Source organism: Hyperolius riggenbachi, chromosome 10 (genome assembly GCF_040937935.1).
Source record: "Hyperolius riggenbachi isolate aHypRig1 chromosome 10, aHypRig1.pri, whole genome shotgun sequence".
NCBI classification, from domain to species: Eukaryota; Metazoa; Chordata; class Amphibia; order Anura; family Hyperoliidae; genus Hyperolius; species Hyperolius riggenbachi.
Window position 1 is genome coordinate 233705943 of NC_090655.1, and position 20556 is coordinate 233726498.

At 47.7% G+C, this 20556-nt stretch overlaps 5 protein-coding genes and 1 pseudogene across 5 annotated transcripts; 4 read left to right on the forward strand and 2 right to left on the reverse strand.

Moving 5' to 3' along the window:
• The first annotated feature begins 4037 nt into the window (after positions 1 to 4037).
• Positions 4038 to 4349, forward strand: LOC137536915 (histone H4). Its single transcript, XM_068259092.1, has one exon. It carries the CDS (start codon positions 4038 to 4040, stop codon positions 4347 to 4349), a length of 312 nt encoding a protein of 103 aa, XP_068115193.1.
• A 1767-nt stretch (positions 4350 to 6116) lies between these two features.
• On the reverse strand, positions 6117 to 6443 carry LOC137536916 (histone H2A type 1-like). The gene has a single exon (XM_068259093.1). The coding sequence runs from the start codon at positions 6441 to 6443 to the stop codon at positions 6117 to 6119; it is 327 nt and encodes a 108-aa protein (XP_068115194.1).
• A 410-nt stretch (positions 6444 to 6853) lies between these two features.
• On the forward strand, positions 6854 to 7264 carry LOC137534826 (histone H2B 1.1-like). The gene has a single exon (XM_068256485.1). It carries the CDS (start codon positions 6865 to 6867, stop codon positions 7243 to 7245), a length of 381 nt encoding a protein of 126 aa, XP_068112586.1. The 5' UTR covers positions 6854 to 6864; the 3' UTR covers positions 7246 to 7264.
• A 1633-nt stretch (positions 7265 to 8897) lies between these two features.
• On the forward strand, positions 8898 to 9308 carry LOC137536917 (histone H3). The gene has a single exon (XM_068259094.1). The coding sequence runs from the start codon at positions 8898 to 8900 to the stop codon at positions 9306 to 9308; it is 411 nt and encodes a 136-aa protein (XP_068115195.1).
• Positions 9309 to 10108: 800 nt separating this feature from the next.
• LOC137536919 (histone H1B-like) lies at positions 10109 to 11546 on the reverse strand (annotated as a pseudogene).
• A 3287-nt stretch (positions 11547 to 14833) lies between these two features.
• Positions 14834 to 20276, forward strand: LOC137534822 (17S U2 SnRNP complex component HTATSF1-like). Its single transcript, XM_068256482.1, has 3 exons — positions 14834 to 14875; positions 16297 to 16816; positions 19750 to 20276. The coding sequence occupies exons 2-3, from the start codon at positions 16321 to 16323 to the stop codon at positions 20175 to 20177; spliced, it is 924 nt and encodes a 307-aa protein (XP_068112583.1). The 5' UTR covers positions 14834 to 14875; positions 16297 to 16320; the 3' UTR covers positions 20178 to 20276.
• The last annotated feature ends 280 nt before the right edge of the window (positions 20277 to 20556 follow it).

The following is a 20556-nucleotide window of genomic DNA, read 5'->3' on the forward strand; positions in this document are numbered from 1 at the left end:
AGGCAGATCTGGAATATATTCTAAAATATCTTGTATACGTCTAGTGTCTTATGAGTGCTGGTTATTCTGGTTTCTCCACTTTTAACATGTCTTCCGTTTTGCAGCTGCGCTACATACAGATCAGGTTTTATATGTGCGGTAATTCGTCCTGTCACCTCGGACACCAATATAAGTATACATTTAATATAATTACTGCTCTATTCATCTCACAATGGACATACAGGTACTATTACTATTATTGATTTATAAAGCCAAGATATTCTGTGGCGCTGTACAAAGTAAGACACGAACATGGGGTACATAATAATACAGATTTACACCAATATACAAGAAAGATAAATAATTAGTAACAAAATATAAAAATGATACAAAATACAGAATACAAAATACAGAATTGGTAATGACAGTGATAAAAGTAACATGATAAATAAAATGTATCCAAGATACAAAAGGGGGGGGGGGGGGGAGCCCTCTCCTTGCCAGCTTACAATCTAAATCTAAAGGATGACATCTAGCAGCACTAAATTCTGATCTATTTGTCCCTCCAGGACACCCCCCCCCCCCCCCCCGTAAGTAACTGTGACAATATCATCACAAACCTCCTGTATTTCTTATGGAGGAACTGTGACTCACAAATCGTCACCGATTAATTGTGAGAGTAAAGGTGGCCATACACTGGTCGATTTGCCATCAGATTCGACCAACAGATAGATCCCTCTCTGATCGAATCTGATCAGAGGGGGATCGTATGGCTGCCTACTGCAAACAGATTGTGAACCGATTTCAGCATGAAACCGATCACAATCTGTGGTGGTGCTGCCGCTGCACCCCTTCCCCCATACATTACCTGCTCCGCCGGCGCGTGTCCCCGCTGTCTTCTTCTCCGCTGGGCTTCAGGTTCCGGCTGGCTTCACTTCTTTCTATCCGCCATTTACTTAACCTGCTGGGCGGTCTGGACGAGCACAGCTCGTCCAGTACCGCCGGAGGCTGCCGCTCAGGCCCTGCTGGGCCGATTTGGCTGAAATAAAAAGCAGCACACGCAGCCGGCACTTTGCCAGCCGCGTGTGCTGCCTGATCGCCGCCGCTCTGCGGCGATTCGCCGCGAGCAGCGGCGAAAGAGGGCCCCCCTAGCCGCCTGAGCCCTGCGCAGCCGGAACAAAAAGTTCCGGCCAGCGCTAAGGGCTGGATCGGAGGCGGCTGACGTCACGACGTCGGCTGACGTCGATGACGTCACTCCGCTCGTCGCTATGGCGACGATATAAGCAAAACAAGGAAGGCCGCTCATTGCGGCCTTCCTTGTTTATTCTGGGCGCCGGAGGCGATCGGAAGATCGCCTCCGGAGCGCCCTCTAGTGGGCTTTCATGCAGCCAACTTTCAGTTGGCTGCATGAAATAGTTTTTTTTTTATTCAAAAAAAACCCTCCCGCAGCCTGCCTGGCGATCTTAATAGAACGCCAGGCAGTTCCCCAGATAGAAAGAAGTGAAGCCAGCCGGAACCTGAAGCCCAGCGGAGAAGAAGACAGCGGGGACACGCGCTGGCGGAGCAGGTAATGTATGGGGGGAGGGGTGCAGCGGCAGCACCACCACAGATTGTGATCGGTTTCATGCTGAAGTCGATTCACAATCTGTTTGCAGTAGGCAGCCATACGATCCCCCCCTCTGATCAGATTCGATCAGAGAGGCAGTGCAGTTTCTAGGCTAAAATGCACCCAGGGCGAGGGTGTAAAAATTGCGCCCCCCCCCCTCCCCCCGGTATAGGTAGCCAGCTATAGGTCCCCCCCCCCCCCCCCCCCCCCCGAGTATAGGTGGCCAGGCATAGGTGAGCCAGTAAAGTTGCCCCCAGTATAGGTTAGCCAGGTAGTTGCCACCAGTATAGGTAGCCAGTATAGTTGCCCCCAGTATATGTTAGATAGGCAGCCCCCCCCCCCCCCCCCCGTATAAGTTAGATAAGTAGGTGCCCCCAGTACAGGTTAGCTAGGTAGGTGCCTCCAATATAGGTAGCCAGTATAGTTGCCCCCAGCATAGGTTAGATAGGTAGGTACCCCCAGTATAGGTTAGTTAGGTAGGTGCCCCCAGTATAGGTAGCCAGTATAGTTGCCACCTGTATAGGCTAGCTAGGTAGGTAAGTGCCCCCAATACAGGTTAGATAAGTGCCCCCAGTATAGGTTAGATAGGTAGCTTCCCCCCAGCATAGGTTAGACAGGTAGCTGCCCCCCAGCATAGGTTAGATAGGTAGCTGCCCCCCAGTATAGGTTAGACAGGTAGCTGCCCCCCAGCATAGGTTAGATAGGTAGCTGCCCCCCAGTATAGGTTAGACAGGTAGCTGCCCCCCAGCATAGGTTAGATAGGTAGCTGCCCCCAGTATAGGTTAGATTAGGTAGGTGCCCCCCAGTACAGGTTAGATTAGGTAGGTGCCCCCCAGTATAGGATAGACAGGTAGCTGCCCCCCAGCATAGGTTAGATAGGTAGCTGCCCCCCAGTATAGGTTAGACAGGTAGCTGCCCCCCAGCGTAGGTTAGATAGGTAGCTGCCCCCCAGCATAGGATAGATAGGTGGCTGCCCCCCAGTATAGGTTAGATAGGTAGCTGCCCCCGAGTACAGGTTAGATTAGGTAGGTGCCCCCCAGTATAGGATAGATAGGTAGCTTGCCCAGTATAGGTTAAGTAGGTAGGTGCCCCCTCCATAATGGCGGAGGGGGAGCCGGAGCTGCGGGGAGGGCAGTCCGACCTCTCCCTCCCTCTCCCCGTGCCGCCCTCCATGCTCCCCCCTCGGACTACAGGCAGCAGTGTTAGCGCGCAGGGAAGCGCTGCTGTACAGTTACTCACCTCCCTGGATCCGATCGTCGCTCCCGCCCTGCTGGTCTCCTCTCTGCAATGTAGCTGCTGATACACACGCTGTCGCTGCGTCCTTTTTACACAGGAAGCAGCCGCGTGTGTATCAGCGGCTAGGCAGAGAGGAGACCAGCAGGGCGGGAGCGGCGATCGGATCCAGGGAGGTGAGTAACTGTACAGCAGCACTTCCCTGCGCGCTAACTCTGCTGCCTGCAGTCCGAGGGGGGAGCATGGCCCGGGGAGAGGGAGGGAGAGGTCGGGCTGCCCTCCCCGCGGCTCCGGCTCCCCCCGCTATCACAGCGCCCCCCTTCCTCTGCGCCCAGGGCAGCGGCACGGGCCGCACGGCCCTAGAAACGGCCCTGCAGAGAGGGATCTATCTGTTCGAATCTGATGGCAAATCGACCAGTGTATGGCCACCTTTACTCTCAGAATAAATTGGTGACGATTTGTGAGTCACAGTTCCTCCATAAGAAATACAGGAGGTTTGTGATGATATTGTCACAGTTACTTACTGGGGGGGGGGGGGGGGGGGGGTGTCCTGAAGGGACAAATAGATCAGAATTTAGTGCTGCTAGATGTCATCCTTTAGATTTAGATTGTAAGCTGGCAAGGAGAGGGCTCCCCCCCCCCCCCCTTTTGTATCTTGGATACATTTTATTTATCATGTTACTTTTATCACTGTCATTACCAATTCTGTATTTTGTATTCTGTATTTTGTATCATTTTTATATTTTGTTACTAATTATTTATCTTTCTTGTATATTGGTGTAAATCTGTATTATTATGTACCCCATGTTCGTGTCTTACTTTGTACAGCGCCACAGAATATCTTGGCTTTATAAATCAATAATAGTAATAGTACCTGTATGTCCATTGTGAGATGAATAGAGCAGTAATTATATTAAATTTATACTTATATTGGTGTCCGAGGTGACAGAACGAATTACCGCACATATAAAACCTGATCTGTATGTAGCGCAGCTGCAAAACGGAAGACATGTTAAAAGTGGAGAAACCAGAATAACCAGCACTCATAAGACACTAGACGTATACAAGATATTTTAGAATATATTCCAGATCTGCCTGTGGCTCCGCCCTCTTCAGCGCAGTCTCCTCTCAGGTCCGCTCAGACTGTATAAGAGAAGAGGAGGCGGCAGCACTGAGCAGTTCATCTCTACAGCGGAGAAGAAGCATTATCATTTCTATCATGTCTGGTCGAGGAAAGGGCGGGAAGGGACTCGGGAAAGGAGGCGCCAAGCGGCACAGGAAGGTGCTCCGGGATAACATCCAGGGCATCACTAAGCCCGCCATCCGCCGCCTGGCCCGCAGAGGGGGTGTCAAGCGCATCTCCGGCCTCATCTATGAGGAGACCCGCGGAGTGCTGAAGGTTTTCCTGGAGAACGTCATCCGGGACGCCGTCACCTACACCGAGCACGCCAAGAGGAAGACGGTCACCGCCATGGATGTGGTGTACGCCCTCAAGCGCCAGGGGCGCACCCTCTACGGCTTCGGAGGCTAAACTGATCACTTCCCCGATCTAACAACTAAAACAAAAAGGCCCTTCTCAGGGCCACCCACTCTCTCTATAAAAGTGCTGTCATATCCCCGCAGTGTAGCGAGCAGGCAGCGTTGCTGTAGCGCACTTCCATAGCGGTTATTAGCACCTATCGGGCGTCCAATGGTAATATCGGAGGCCCGAGCAGGCGTGAGTTATTACACTGAGCAGCCCGGTAAACTGCTGCTTATTCATACCAGTTCATCTTGCAGATGAGCTCACCAGCTGCATCTGTATACTGCTGTGTAACTGGGGAGTGGTGACGTCACACGTAGATCCTATGATTGCAGTGCAGGAACACGTTGATGACGGCTACCGAAAGATCGGTGACATTCATAAATGAAACACAGGAAAGTACTTATTTGTATTTTGGAAGCACCGCCGGCGGTAAAGGATTCTCGTGGGATATTCATGTATAATTTATAGACGTGAGTGGTGCAAATCGTGACCGATTAATTCTGGGAGATTTTGCTTTGTGGGCATTGCAGAAATGGCGGGAAAGACCGTTATACCCGCGGGATATTCGAAATTATTAGTTCACAGATTTCCTCTCGTTCATCACACTGCTTGACCATAGCATTGTACTGAGTATTCCCTCACATCTGCTCCTCGCCACGGGCATCGCCGTGCTTATCTTGCGATGATATGAGAGCTATGCGATGGGGGAACAAAAGAGGTAGAACATTGTCCTTTCATACTAATGTCAATCAGAACGTATTCTCCTTTCCCGCATATAATAGACACAGAAGGCGCTTTTACCACACATCACTATAGTCAGTCTATATTACGTCAAAGACCACAAAACAGGTTTCCATTTCCTCTACACATTCTTGCTGGAGAAAATGGTAATCGCAGGATAATGTATATCGGCATATCATAGCAACTCCTCTGCCTTCTGCAATCACAGTGTAAGGGGGTTTCTTTCATCAGACAGCCAATAACTGTCAGAGAGTCTCAGTCAGAACATTACTCTGCACTAATTGAACTTCCTCTAATATACCGAACAGTATAAGGTATTTGTTACAGGCAGCTGATTTAAATCCTACAATCAATTTTCACGGATTCTTTCTGCTGTCATAGAAGCAGACATAATACCTTGTGCTTTCAAATGAACTTATCTGTCGTGACAGTCAGGTAACAGGGGAGAGATCAAATTACAATTGGGGTATTAGACATACTAGGTGCATTTCTCTATGCTCTTTGGGCAGGGTCCTCCTTTTGTGTCCTACCTGATCATGCACCTCCATTACTGTGCATTTGAGTAATCTCCATGCTCCCATCCAGTGACTGACGAAGCATTAGCTTGTACTCATATTGAGCTGCGTGATCTGTTTTTTCTTGTATTGTCATATTGCCGTATTGTCACCCCTAAATAGTCTGTAACCTAAACTAATGTCTAGCGCTGCGCAATATGTTGCCGCTTAATAAATGAGCTTTCCTGTGCAAGAGTTCACATCCAAGTATATATAATTGGATTTCTAGTAAAAGAAGCCGTCAGGAGACGCATCCTAAACAGAAATCATTGCCACACAGATTAATTATATTACTAGGAACACTATTGTGTTTGCTATACAAGTGCTTTGTCGCCTCCATACATTACCCCCTATAGATCTATAGAAGCAGCTTTCTTTACCAACCTGCGGGTTATTCACACGCAGGAAGGAAGCTACTGTACAGTCCTATCACATTTTATATAGCATTTTGTGCTACAGTCAGTAGGATCAGGATGCCTCAACTTCTATTTGGCTGACAGGTCACCCCACCCAGCAGCTTGTTGAGCTCCTCGTCGTTGCGCACGGCCAGCTGCAGGTGGCGGGGGATGATGCGGGTCTTCTTGTTGTCCCGGGCGGCGTTGCCAGCCAGCTCCAGGATCTCAGCGGTCAGATACTCCAGCACTGCGGCCAGATAGACCGGAGCTCCGGCCCCCACCCGCTCCGCATAGTTGCCCTTCCTCAGCAGACGGTGAACACGGCCGACTGGGAACTGCAGGCCGGCCCGGGAGGAGCGAGTCTTGGCCTTGGCACGAGCCTTGCCGCCTTGTTTGCCTCTTCCAGACATGATAAATTCAAGAATACAGATAATAACTCTCCAACAAAAGAATAACCAAACCCGCCCCTCCTCCTGCACTATATACCCTGCTGCCCGCCCCGCGCTTCCCCCTGATTGGCTGCTATTCAACTCAGCCAATAGCATGTGAGTCTGGTTATCCACTAATCAGGAAATGCCGGGGCGGGGCTGTCTTTGTTAGCAGCCAATTGCATCTAGAGTTCTTTGTTGCACTTTTCAATTGCGAAAGTTTCTCATCCAGCCAATCCGATATAAGGGGCGGTATGTAGGCGGTGCTAGTGACGCTCTCCAATAGTGTAGTCAGCTCTCCTGCAGCCTGATTAGCATAGGCCGCCTATATAAGGAGGGGAGGCGGCGCTGCTCCTCATTATTGTGTCTCCGCACTCTGCAAAGTTACTGAGAATCCGCAGCTATGCCTGAACCAGCCAAGTCCGCCCCGGCGCCCAAGAAGGGCTCTAAGAAAGCGGTGAGCAAGACTCAGAAGAAGGACGGCAAGAAGCGCAGGAAGACCAGGAAGGAGAGCTACGCCATCTACGTGTACAAGGTGCTGAAGCAGGTGCACCCTGACACCGGCATCTCCTCCAAGGCCATGAGCATCATGAACTCTTTCGTCAATGACATATTCGAGCGCATCGCCGGGGAAGCTTCCCGCCTGGCTCATTACAACAAGCGCCACACTATCACCTCCCGGGAGATCCAGACCGCCGTCCGCCTGCTGCTGCCGGGAGAGCTGGCCAAGCACGCCGTGTCCGAGGGCACCAAGGCCGTCACCAAGTACACCAGCGCCAAGTAATCTCTAACCCAGCTATACAGAAAACCCAAAGGCTCTTTTCAGAGCCACCCACTGGTTCATTACGGAGCTGTATCACTAACTCACTGTTAAGAATTTCTTTACCTAGTACTTGCAGTCTCTACTAGTAGCCACTCCCTCATTCACTACAGAGCGGTGTACTGCCAATGTGTTAATTGCTGTACAGGGTTCCCCCGAGTATTCTAATTCTCCAACTTATAGATCGACTGTGCTGGCAGGAGGATTTCCACGCTGAAGTTACTCGCCTCCTCCAGCCGTGTGGGGCTTTACATGTATGCAAGTCCTAGTTTGGTGGAGCAGTGAATTCCATAGGTCCATCCTGCAGCTATTAACTGCTGCATTTCCCAGTAGACCAGAAGTCTCTCGTATAAACGTGGGCCAGAGTCTCTCCGGGGAAGAAATTAAACTTAATACAGAATAAACTGGTTTCCTATGCGTCTATTCAGAGAAGCCGATAGTCTTTATGGAATTATAATGGAATAATGCGGACGCACCGGCGTTGTGCATTAATCTGTACTGATTCCTGACGAGTCTGTGCAGCTGGCGGGCTTGACCAGAAGCGGCCCAGCCGGAAAGCATTAGATCATAGATATGGTAACTTCTCTATCCAGGACAGGAATACTGTGCAATACAATGAATGTAACAGTCAGGCAGCGTGCGTGTATGGTGGTGGTGGTAAATATCACTAAAGCGCAGCCCCTCAACTGACCGTATTGAGTACATTTTCCATTCACAGTACTTTTGATATTTATTACAAGAACATGAAGTAAAAGGAATCTCCGTGAATTTGATAATGGATGGTGCGCCAAACCATCCAGATATCCGATCTGCTGGGAAATCCGGTCACTCCAGCCAAACCAGTTCTGTCACGCTTCGCTCGGTGTTAGATCGGTGTGTGTGTGTGGAGCCAGGAGACTTACTATTACAGCCCTGGCTGATGCCCCGCACAGGGGGTGAGGGAGGTTTCCACAAGAGGGACCCACAGCCCAGCCGATCAGCCGCCACTTGTTACTACAACCATAATGCTTGCTAATACGTGTAACATACAGATCTACAGGGGAACGAAGAGGAATCGTCCAATAGTCCACTCCACTTTTACTCTCTTAAACGGTGAATGGTATGACTGGACATTCAAGATGATAGGAAATGTAGTAAAGAATTCAAAGAGCCTAACAAGGTAACATTGTAGAATGGCGGGCTGGTGTAACGAAGCAATCTTGTGGCGGTACATTTGAAAAATAACAAATGTTCTCCAGTAGCCATTCAGATAAAAGCACCTGATCGCTCCGGCCAATCAGAGCCCAAAGCGCTGCATAGCTATGTTTTTTTTTTAGCATGCAGAGCGTGCGGCGTGAGTTCCCAGCCAGACAGCGGCCGCTCTGGGCGGGATTATTAGGTGGAGCCGCCCGGTAATTGGATCCCACGCAGCAGGAGGCAGGCCATGTAAAGGCTGATGTGCTGTAAATAGGGTGAAAGATAATTGGTTCTCCGCGTAGTCGCGTGCCACCAATGGCATGCAGAGGGCGTGGTGTGAGGCAGCCAATGACAGAGAGGCGCGGGCTGTATGAAAAGGCGCTTCCCGGCCACTTTCCTTAGTCTATTCTCACTCGTGAGAAGAATTTGTTGGTTGAGCGATGGCCAGAACCAAGCAGACCGCCCGCAAGTCCACCGGAGGGAAAGCTCCCCGCAAGCAGCTGGCCACCAAAGCCGCCCGGAAGAGCGCCCCGGCCACCGGAGGAGTGAAGAAGCCTCACCGCTACCGGCCCGGTACAGTGGCTCTCCGAGAGATCCGCCGCTACCAGAAATCCACCGAGCTGCTGATCCGCAAGCTGCCCTTCCAGCGCCTGGTGCGGGAGATCGCCCAGGACTTCAAGACCGACCTGCGCTTCCAGAGCTCGGCCGTCATGGCTCTGCAGGAGGCCAGCGAGGCTTATCTGGTGGGGCTCTTCGAGGACACCAACCTGTGCGCCATCCACGCCAAGAGGGTCACCATCATGCCCAAAGACATCCAGCTGGCCCGCAGGATCCGCGGCGAGAGGGCATAAGCGCGTCAGTGTTCCTATATTACCGACCCAACAAAGGCTCTTTTCAGAGCCACCTATATTCTCTACACAGAGCTGTTTAGTACAAGTCCTGCGGATAATATTAAACACTGTAATGTTTCACTAGGAGCGTTGTACACAGCCCAGTTCTCCAAACAGAAATGCCACAATTTCCATATACCATGAGATCACGTGTACCTTCTAGGTGGAGCTGGTAAAATTGTGTATTGCCCAGCTATGTGCACCTTAGAGCAGTGCTGAAGCTTTTCTACAGGAGGGAAGATCGCATACTTGACGCTGCAGGGGATAGCTATTATACATGCAGAATTTGTTTTATAGTATACTGCATGTTGGGTTAGCCTCACAACTTATTTCCTGTGCAGAGATCGTATTTTACAGCACTATCCCAATTTCCAAAACTGGGCTGTCATTCACATAGATATGCGTGACTTGCAGCAATCGAGCCAGAGCTACACGCAACTTTCTGTTGCATAACAATATTAAATTGTGTAGATAAAATGTGCTCTACCGAATTGTTGAAGCAGCATTGTATAGAACTGGCTTCACACAAGAATTCAGTTGTCCAGTACCTGCTCTGGCCGTGCGGTGTAATCCGCTGCAACCGGTGCGGAATAGTAACACGTGGCTGCTACTGCTGGCTGCTGCAGCCCTGAGCGGACTAGGATCAATGATAGGACGGAGAAGAGAAGCAGATCACCTGGAAGTAGTTTAGAGCTAACCTTCCCAGGTACCCGGTTACACCATTTACCCGCTGAGAATTAAAATAGAAGCGTCACAGCCCTTCAGATGAGAGGTGGGTGGCTCTTAGGAGCGGCCTTCTTGGGCTTTGCTGCCTTCTTTGCCGGGCTTTTGGCGACCTTAGGCTTGGCTGCCTTCTTAGCGGGGCTCTTGGCGGCTTTCTTAGGTTTAGCGGCAGCTTTGGGCTTCTTGGCAGCAGCTGCCGCCGGTTTCTTGGCCGCCTTCTTAGCGGGGCTCTTCTTGGCGGCGCTGGGGGCTTTCTTAGGCTTCTTCGGGGACTTGGCGGCTTTGGGCTTCCTGGCAGTAGCCGGCTTCTTAGGCTTGGCGGCAGCCGCTGGCTTCTTCTTGGCCTGTGCCGGCTTCTTGTGCTCTTTGCCGGCTGCCTCCTTCTTGCTGATCTTGAAGGATCCGGAGTAGTGTTGTCCAGATCATGAACGATTCGGATCTTTGATCCGTATCTATTTTATGAGTCGATCATCCGAATCATCAAAATGAGTGATTCGGATCGCAAAAGGGGCGGGGCCATGAGCGACACGCCCCCTCTCAGCGGGCGTCGGGGTCTTGGAAGCAGAGCGGGGATGGATAGCTGAGTTGGAGGGGAGCCAGCCTTGCAGCCACAGGTAGATGAGAGAGAGGGGACATGGGTGCCACTGCCAGATATGTGTAGAGCACACATACTGGCTGCAATGTGCTGCTCATTATAGGCTGTCTGTTCCGCAGTGCTGCACAGTGATCACATTGGAAACTTTTGGCTCAGCACAGCTCAGTAACTTTGCAGGCACTGTGATTGAAAGGCAATATGATCCTGCTGCACTCGGCACTAAACAGCTGCACTTCACTTCTGGGGATGCTTTCTTTCACTGTGAGACCTTTTCTTTCAGAGTGTACAGATGAGCATATATGTGAAATATATGTAAAGCATATGACTTCAGCATGTGGGTATTACGTGCAAACATTTCTGCTCTCTGCTCGTCCCTCCTCTGTCCACTCCCTGCCCTCTGTCCATCTTCTCCCCTTCTCTGTGTCCACCCCCTCCCCTTCTCCTGTCCACAGACCTGTCCTGCTGTTCATTTCACCCCCGAATGCTTCCGGTAGTAAAATGATCCGAGATTCGGATCAAAGATCCGGATCTCTTCAATGATCCAATTCGAATCATCCGGATCATTGAAAAGATCCGAACTTCCCATCTCTAATCCGGAGGCGCCGGTGCCTTTGACATGGACGAGGCTGCCCTTTGTCAGCAAGCCCTTGATGGCCAGCTTGAGGCGGCTGTTATTCTTCTCCACATCGTAGCCTCCGGCAGCCAGAGCCTTCTTCAGGGCGGCCGGCCAGGGAGACCCCGCTGCGCTCTTTGGAGGCGGACACGGCCTTGAGGATGAGCTCGGACACAGCGGGGCCTGAAGGCTTCTTGCTGGCTTTCTTGACTCCTCCTCCGGCTGCCGCCTTCTTAGTCTGCTTCTTCTTGGCGGCGGTCTCTGCCATCTTCCTAGTTATATTACAAAGTGTAACACTGCAAGTGAGCGCCAGTGAGCGCTTATATACTCTCTCCGACTGCGCTGCCATTGGCTGCTGACAGTAGCGCGTCCCGTCTTCCTATTGGTGAGATCCGGACTCTCAGCCGCCCCGCCTCTCCACACAGCTGTCACTCCTCGGCTCTCTGCTTGTGTTTCCTCTCCGGGAGAAAAGTGGGTTTATTCCCCCCGGAAAGTAGCGGTGCGCCCCCTGTGTGCGGCCGCCCGGCTGGCAGGGGTCTCCCCTCCTCCATTGCAGTCACGGGGGGACTTATGAGCGGCGACAGTGGCCGGGAAATCCCGCTCTGATATGTCCAGCTCTGCTCACTGCTCCCCCGATCTCCTCTGTCTCCATCATTATCAGGGGGTAACATGTCTAATATACGGGGTCTCCTGTCACTGCCCCCCGCAATATGAAAGAGAGGATCCCCGCCACACATTATACGGGGCTGGGGGGCTACTGACCCTTGGAGGGCAATATTAGGCTGGGAAACGTCCCGGATGCTAGCACAGGCTGAGCTCTCCTCTGCTGCCTGCCATTGGGATGTGCCTATTTCACATATGGGCTAATTTGGCTTGCATTATTCTTCTCTATCCAACGAACTGAGAAAAGTTGTTTACCATATCAGAAGCTGAATTGGTCTTATGTACTATATTTATACTGACACATTTGCTGGGACCTGAGGACTGACTTTACTAGCCAGCACATTAGGGACCCGATGCACAAAAGCCTGATAAATTGCACCAGCACTTTTTATCAGTACTAACAGCACAGGAGCACCACTCATTCCTCTAGTGCCACATATGTTTTTTGCATAATGGGTACAGTGCTATGGCAATGTGTGATGCGACATTCATTACCATAGCAACAAGTGTGGCGCTAGTAGTGTAATGGGAAGTGGTCCCCTAGTGTTAATACAGATAACATTGCTGTGTGTTGCCTACTGCCTAGGTTTGCATTCAGAATTTTTATAATCCTGTGTCTACTCAGAATTTTTGCATATATTGACCAATACTTATCTTATTGACCAGTACTTGTCTTATCGGCCAACACTTTACCAGCCTACCACTGGCCCGAACCGCTGATTTTTGGTTCGCGAACTTCCGCAAAAGGTTCGGTTTGTGTGAACTTTCGCGAACCACAATAGACTTCAATGGGGAGGCAAACTTTAAAAACTAGAAAAAGTTATGCTGGCCACAAAATTGATGGAAAAGATGTTTCAAGGGGTCTAACATCTGGAGGGGGGCATGGCGGAGTGGGATACACATGCCAAAAGTCCCAGGGAAAAATCTGGATTTGACGCAAAGCAGCGTTTTAAGGGCAGAAATTACATTGAATGCTAAATTGCAGGTCTAAAGTGCTTTAAAACATCTTGCATGTGTATACATCAATCAGGAAGTGTAATTAGAGTACTGCTTCACACTGAAACACCAAACTCACTGTGTAACGCACCGCAAAAAGCTGTTTGCGTAGTGATGGCCGTGCTGGACTGGTGCGCAATGATGAGGTGGGTACACTGAACACAACAGGTAGGTATATGCAGTGATGCGGTGGGTTCACTGAACACAACAGGTAGGTATATGCAGTGATGAGGTGGGTTCACTGAACACAACAGATAGGTATATGCAGTGATGAGGTGGGTTCACTGAACACAACAGGTAGGTATATGCAGTGATGAGGTGGGTGCACTGAACAATCATCTGAAGATCCATCCTGGTGGATCTGATCTGCAGATGAATGTCTGTTAAACAAGGTGTGTATGAGATCTGCAGAAATAATAGACTATGGGTTTGATTCACAAAGCCGTGCAAACTGTTTAGCACGGGTGTGCTAAACAGTTAGCACGTTAAGTGCCGTTTGCACGGCTTTGTGAATCAAGCCCTATGAATGCATTTTGCAGGAACGGATCTTTTGCAGATACTGATCTTTTGAATGTGTACAGCATCTTTGTGTGCAGCATCTTGCAAAGATTTTTATCTGATGGGGAGTTCAGCTCAATAGAATAGACTATGTAGAGTAAGCTCTCATACTACATGGTGGTAAAATTGGTCTAAGATCTTTTATTAATCTTTCAAGTGTGTACACACCATAACCTAGCAAGAGCAGGATTATCCACTAGGCAACCTAGGCAGGTGCTTGGGGCCTAGTGGGTGTCAAGTGGCCCACCTGCCATCATGTTCTTTGACCTCTGTCCACTTCAGCTAACCAAAAGGGTCTCCAAATCTACTACCTTGCCTAGGGCTCCATAACATTTTAATCCATGTCTGAACCCAGCACCCTCACAAGCCTGGCCCTCATCCAGCATTTTACCAAACCAATAAAGTACCCAATCAACAAGCAGCTCTGTAGATCAAGAGATGTGAAGGGCACCGCAACTGCCAACTTTGGTTCCACAGTAGCAGCTACATCCATCATTTGCCCTTACCGTATGTTCTGGACCACAGCGTAGATCAATGTTCAAACAAGAAAGGCAAACGTCCCGCACTGCTGTGGCTTTATTTAGTTAGCATGCTGAAACCTTGGTAGTAAACATTACAGTGAACAAGGTTGCACAAGCCTGGTGGATTGTGTGACAGTGTGTGCAGGGCACTAGTTCGGCTGTTTCATTCAAAAGAGCTTTTTCTGAAGCAAGTGGAGTACTGATCCTCTTGGGCCCCTGCAGAATACTTGCAGAAGCGCAAATTCACCTGTCCAGCCAGTGTGCTACTCCTTCAGGCCCTATCGTTCCATCAACACCCTCATGGGTACCTCTTTTCCATGACCCAGCTGCTTGTATATACTCATGCCACATGCTGCCTGATCACAGAGAAGAGGTGCGAGCGGGGATGAAGTCAGAAGGACACAGAGTGAAGGAGGATTAGGTGAGTTTGTTCAGGGTCTATGGCTTCAAGTATTTGAGGCAGAAAATCATCAGGCTAGCCAGACAACTGGTATTGTTTAACAGGAAATAAATATGGCAGCATCCATATCCCTTTCACTTCAGGTTCCCTTTAATTTGTATGTAATATAGATTTCCATATCTACAGACGCAGTATCTGTCAGAGAATGGTGCCTTCTGAAAAGTAACTTGAATATTACCTATATTAACTAAATGTAGACAAGAGATTAGAGATACACGATTATGCTATGTTGTCTTTATTCTGTCAATATGGACTGCAGTTAGCATATTGTCCACAAGATGGCGATGTGAATTATGCCAGGTGGAGCGCCGGAGACAGGAAGGGAAATTGAAAGGGGGGGTAACAGAGGATAGACATTGCAGGGACTGGCGGCGGCGGGTGGCTGTTGCTGAAGAAGAGGTAACTTTATGTAATATTATGAATATTGTTTTACTATATAATTACACCCAAAGCCTCCCTTGTAGCTCCCCATTATAGTAAGTTGATGCTGCCCATGTACAGTGTATTGTTTTATCTTCTACAGATATGTGTGTGTGCTGGGGTTGAGAGGAGAATAAACTTTGGAACTCGCCCTCTCAGTCAGAGATCGTCCTATAGAAAATCACTGCGCTTATCGGAGGTCTCATAGGAGAGAGGTAAATACCAGCACAAATACTGTAGGCAAATGATTGATGAAATATGCAGTGGTTGCAACCTCACTATGACCTCCAGAACTGAAGGATTTCCTTTTTTACCGACACCTATCCTTGCGCTCTGAAAAAAAAAAATAGGTGTGACCATGCAACACAATGTGGTCGTGGGAGGGGCCAAATGTACATAAACTTAGTAGTGGTGTACGTGGGACTGCCCAGCAAAATATTGGATGAAGCTCCCTCTCTTGCAAAAAATTCTGCCCCTACAAAAAAATTCGCGGGAGCATTCTGTGCTTGTGCAGTTATTAAAAGAATTGAACTGTGCATGCGCAGAACGCTCCCAGTGGTGGGAGCACGATCGAGGGGACCAGATGATGATGATGAGAGACCTGACAGATTGCAGGGGGCTGGAACAAGCCCCAGGTTAGTAAAGCTCTGCTTGGTGGGGGGGTGTCAGTCACTTTAAGTACATGAAGATGTTTTTTCTGTAGACCATCTACATTACAATATTTAAAGTACCACTGAATTTTCCCTCAAAAAAGTGGATTTTTACTTACCTGGAGCTTCCTCCCGCCCCATGTAGTCTGTGGGCTGCCTTGGTGTTCGTCCGGTCTTGTCCGTTCTCCCACATCAGCTCCATTAAATCCCCTGACTGAGCCAGACGGTGACTACTGCACATGCACAGCCCTGGCCGTGCACCTGCTCATGTTCTGTGCCTGAGCAGTCATAAGCCTAAAGTAACTGTGCAGTCGCAGAACACTACCAGCCACCAGAGCACAACCAAGAAGGCATCTGGCCATACCCACCTGAGAGATGTACAGGCCCTCTTTATTTCGAGGATTGTCCACAGGAAGATGACACTGTTCCCTACCATTATCAGGTAGGTAAAAACTGAGGTTCTCAAAGTGGCAGTAAACTGTATGAGATTATTTTTAGTTTGCTACCGAAGTTCTACCTAACTAGGGATGATCAATGAGATGCAAATTGTTCCGAAATTCTGCAATTTTTTATGCAAATGTATGCAGTTTGAAAATGGATCAATCAATTTAAACCCAGGTTTAAATTGATTGGTCCATTTTCAAGCTGCATACATTTGCATAAACATTTGCATCAACTTGGAACAAATTGCATATCTGCGATCATCCTTATTCCTAACAGTGCATAAATATGTGGTTCTTCATCTTGTAGGTTTCAGTTGATGGACTCTCTGATATGCAGATTGAGGTTAAAAAGAAAGAAGAAGAGACATATGTGAGGAGTGATCAGCAGCCTATGGAGGAGGGTGACATAATGGGGACAATGAAAGAGGAAGAAAACGAGACATATGTGAGGAATGATCAGCAGTCTATGGATGAGGGTGACATGATGGGGACAATTAAAGAGGAAGAAGAGACATATGTGAGAAGTGATCAGCAGTCTATGGAAAAAGATGACATGATGGGGACAATTAAAGAGGAAGAAGAAGAGACGTATGTGAGGGATGATCAGCAGTCTTTGGAGGAGGGTGACATGATGAGGACAATTAAAGATGAAAAAGAAGAGGCATATGTGAGGGATGATCAGCAGTCTATGGAGGAGGGTGACATGATGAGGACAATTAAAGAGGAAGAAGAAGAGACGTATGTGAGGGATGATCAACAATCCATGAAGGACAGTGAAATGATCAGGAACGGTAAAGAACAGGAATTTTCAGTAGAAATCAGCACAGGTAAGTAATAATCATGAAATACTGAAGTATGCTCACATTTGTTTGGGTTTATATATAACATGCTATCTTGTCACAGTGCTTCTAACTAGGGATGATCAATGAGATGCAAATTGTTACGAAATTATGCAAATTTTTATGCAAATATATGCAGCTTGGAAAAGGACCAATCAGTTTTAAACCTGGGTTTAAATTGATGGGTCTATTTTCAAACTGCATACATTTGTATACATTTGCATCATCTCGGAACAATTTGCATATCTTTGATCATCCCTACTTCTAACTCAGTTCACTATCTTACAGCAAAAAAGTGCAGATAATTTTATCGGTACTAACAACAGAGTACCGTGCGTTGCGCAGTCCGCACTGCACACTTCCATACGTGCAAACTGGGCAATTGCCTCAGGGCTGCCAGCCCCCCGCTCCCAGATCCAATTGTGGTCCTGGGGCCACTGCAAAGTTTTGTCAATGTATCGAATCACCTGGCTTGGCCGTCCATTACTCCATGTGTTCCTGTCTTCATCCCAGCTGGCCGCATCTTCTCAGTGACCCGGAGCATGTAATTACATAATAACTAGGGATGATCACAGATATGCAGATAATTCCGAGTTGATGCAAATGTATGCACATTTTGATGCAAATGTATGCAGCTTGAAAATAGACCAATCCATTTATTAAATTGATTAGTTTGTTTTCAAACTGCATACATTTGCATAACAATTTGCATGATTTTGGAAACATCTGCATCTCATTAATCATCCCTAATAATAACATGCGCCAGAGACATGGAGGAGGGGCACCCCTGCAAAGATGAAGACAGGAGTGAAAGGACTAATGGAGCTTGCCAACCATGAGAGGGACATGAGAGATGATACACTGCCGATAAACCCTTCAGGGGCTCTGGGGAGCACTGTAATGTTGACAGGAGATCTGGGGGAGGTGGGGTAACAGCCATCTCAGGGGTCAATTTGCTACCAGAAGCAAAGGAGACCCCAATGCCTCTTATATGAGGGGGGTATTTTGCCCAATTGTAACTAGAACCAACCCTGCCCATGGTACATGGATAACTATGTTACTTGCAAAACACACATTATCAGAGCTTTGCAATCATCACTCATGTAATGCACAATGCACACTTCTTTAATGGCGTAAGTAGGAAATGGCATCAGTTAACATAGGAACAAGAGAACAGACTGCACTACCAATAAGTAGCATGAACTATTAATATTCACATATAGGTGTGAAAAGGATGTGGGGGAGAAAAAAAAATATCACTGTCTTTTTTTATTTCAAAAATTTCATACAGCTGCAGCTGTTTGTTCACTGACATGAAGAAGAGCACTACCAAGTAACGGGCAGCTGCCAACGTCACAGATGAGCAATCACAAAACTTCATGCTCGTCTTATTGTGGCCATGCCTCTCATCACAGATCGCTATACTTAAACCACTGTCTGTCCTGTCAAAAGGTTACAAACATCCCATAGGCATAAGAGTGCTAACGATCCCTTTTTGCTCTTCATAATAATATCTTCAGAGCACCAACCACATCATCTAGTGTACCCAACACAAGAAAAGAAGAGGATCGTGTGCCATTATGAAATTACTTTTAACCAAAAATGGAGGACAAGATACAGTACACCATATGAAAAGCCCATCTCCATTCCTCAGTATAACATCATAGTACCAACAAATGAGGAGGAGATACTGTACACCATATGAAAGGCCCACCTCCATTCCTCAGTATAACCTCATAGTACCAACAAATGAGGAGGAGATACTGTACACCATATGAAAGGTCCATCTCCATTCCTCAGTATAACATCATAGTACCAACAAATGAGGAGGAGATACTGTACACCATATGAAAGGCCCATCTCCATTCCTCAGTATAACATCATAGTACCAACAAATGAGGAGAAGATACTGTACACCATATGAAAGGCCCATCTCCATTCCTCAGTATAACATCATAGTACCAACAAATGAGGAGGAGATACTGTACACCATATGAAAGGCCCATCTCCATTCCTCAGTATAACATCATAGTGCCAACAAATGAGGAGGAGATACTGTACACCATATGAATGGCCCATCTCCATTCCTCAGTATAACATCACAGTACCAATAAATGAGGAGGAGATACTGTACACCATATGAAAGGCCCATCTCCATTCCTCAGTATAACATCATAGTACCAACAAATGAGGAGGGGATACTGTACACCATATGAAAGGCCCATCTCCATTCTTCAGTATAACATCATAGTGCCAACAAATGAGGAGGAGATACTGTACACCATATGAATGGCCCATCTCCATTCCTCAGTATAACATCACAGTACCAATAAATGAGGAGGAGATACTGTACACCATATGAAAGGCCCATCTCCATTCCTCAGTATAACATCATAGTGCCAACAAATGAGGAGGAGATACTGTACACCATATGAAAGGTTCATCTCCATTCCTCTGCATAACATCATAGTACCAACAAATGAGGAGGAGATACTGTACACCATATGAAAGGTTCATCCCCATTCCTCAGTATAACATCATAGTGCCAACAAATGAGGAGGAGATACTATACACCATATGAAAGGCCCATCTCCATTCCTCAGTATAACATCACAGTACCAATAAATGAGGAGGAGATACTGTACACCATATGAAAGGCCCATCTCCATTCCTCAGTATAACATCACAGTACCAATAAATGAGGAGGAGATACTGTACACTATATTAGAGATCCATCTGTTTTCCACTGAATTTTCATATACCGGTATGTACAGTTTTCCTCAGTGGGCTACAGGTGAGATGTTTATTCCAGTCCTATGAAAGAGCTCAGTAATACACGTGACTACTAGAGAAACATACATGATGACTGACTAAAGAACATAAATCAGTAACACGTGTAACAGTATTTTTTTTTCCTTCAGCAGGAGGACATAATGTTTTGAACACCTCAGCGGGATATCTTATGTCACATCCAGATGTTACTGCAGAACATAATGGTGTCACACAATCTTCTCCCATTATTGGAAACACCCATCAGAGAGGTCACAGAGCAGTAGGAAGAACAGTTCCCTCTTATGGTGAAGAGTCTAATACAAAATCACAAGCTGTCACTCCAGATACCCTTCTGTCATGTTATAGAGCTGAGACATCAACAGATCCTTCTATTCTGGAAGACTTTTCTTATGAACCATCACATATTGCCACACAGAGAGACAGTCAGAGATTTCCATCCCATGAAGCATCTCTTGCTGTACACCAGAGAATAAAATACATCCTCAAAAACAGTTATTTGCATGTTCAGAGTGCGGGAAATATTGTAGATGGAAATCAGACCTTGTTACTCACATGAGAATTCACACCGGTGAGAGACCCTATGTTTGTTCTGAATGTGGGAAAACATTCAGAAGAAAGTCAGATCTTATTATTCATCAGAGAGTTCACACCGGCGTGAGGCCCTATGTTTGTTCTGAGTGTGGGAAATCATTCATAGTAAAGGAAGTGCTTGTGGCACACCAGAGAGCGCATACTGGTGAGAGGCCTTTTACTTGTTCTGAGTGTGGCAAATCATTCAGAAGACATGCAGAACTTCTTATTCACCACATATTTCACACTGGTGAGAGACCTTATGTGTGTTCCACCTGTGATAGATCATTTAAATCAAAATCAGAACTTGCTGTTCACCAGAAGGTTCACACTAGTGAGAGGCCCTATGTATGTCCTCAGTGTGG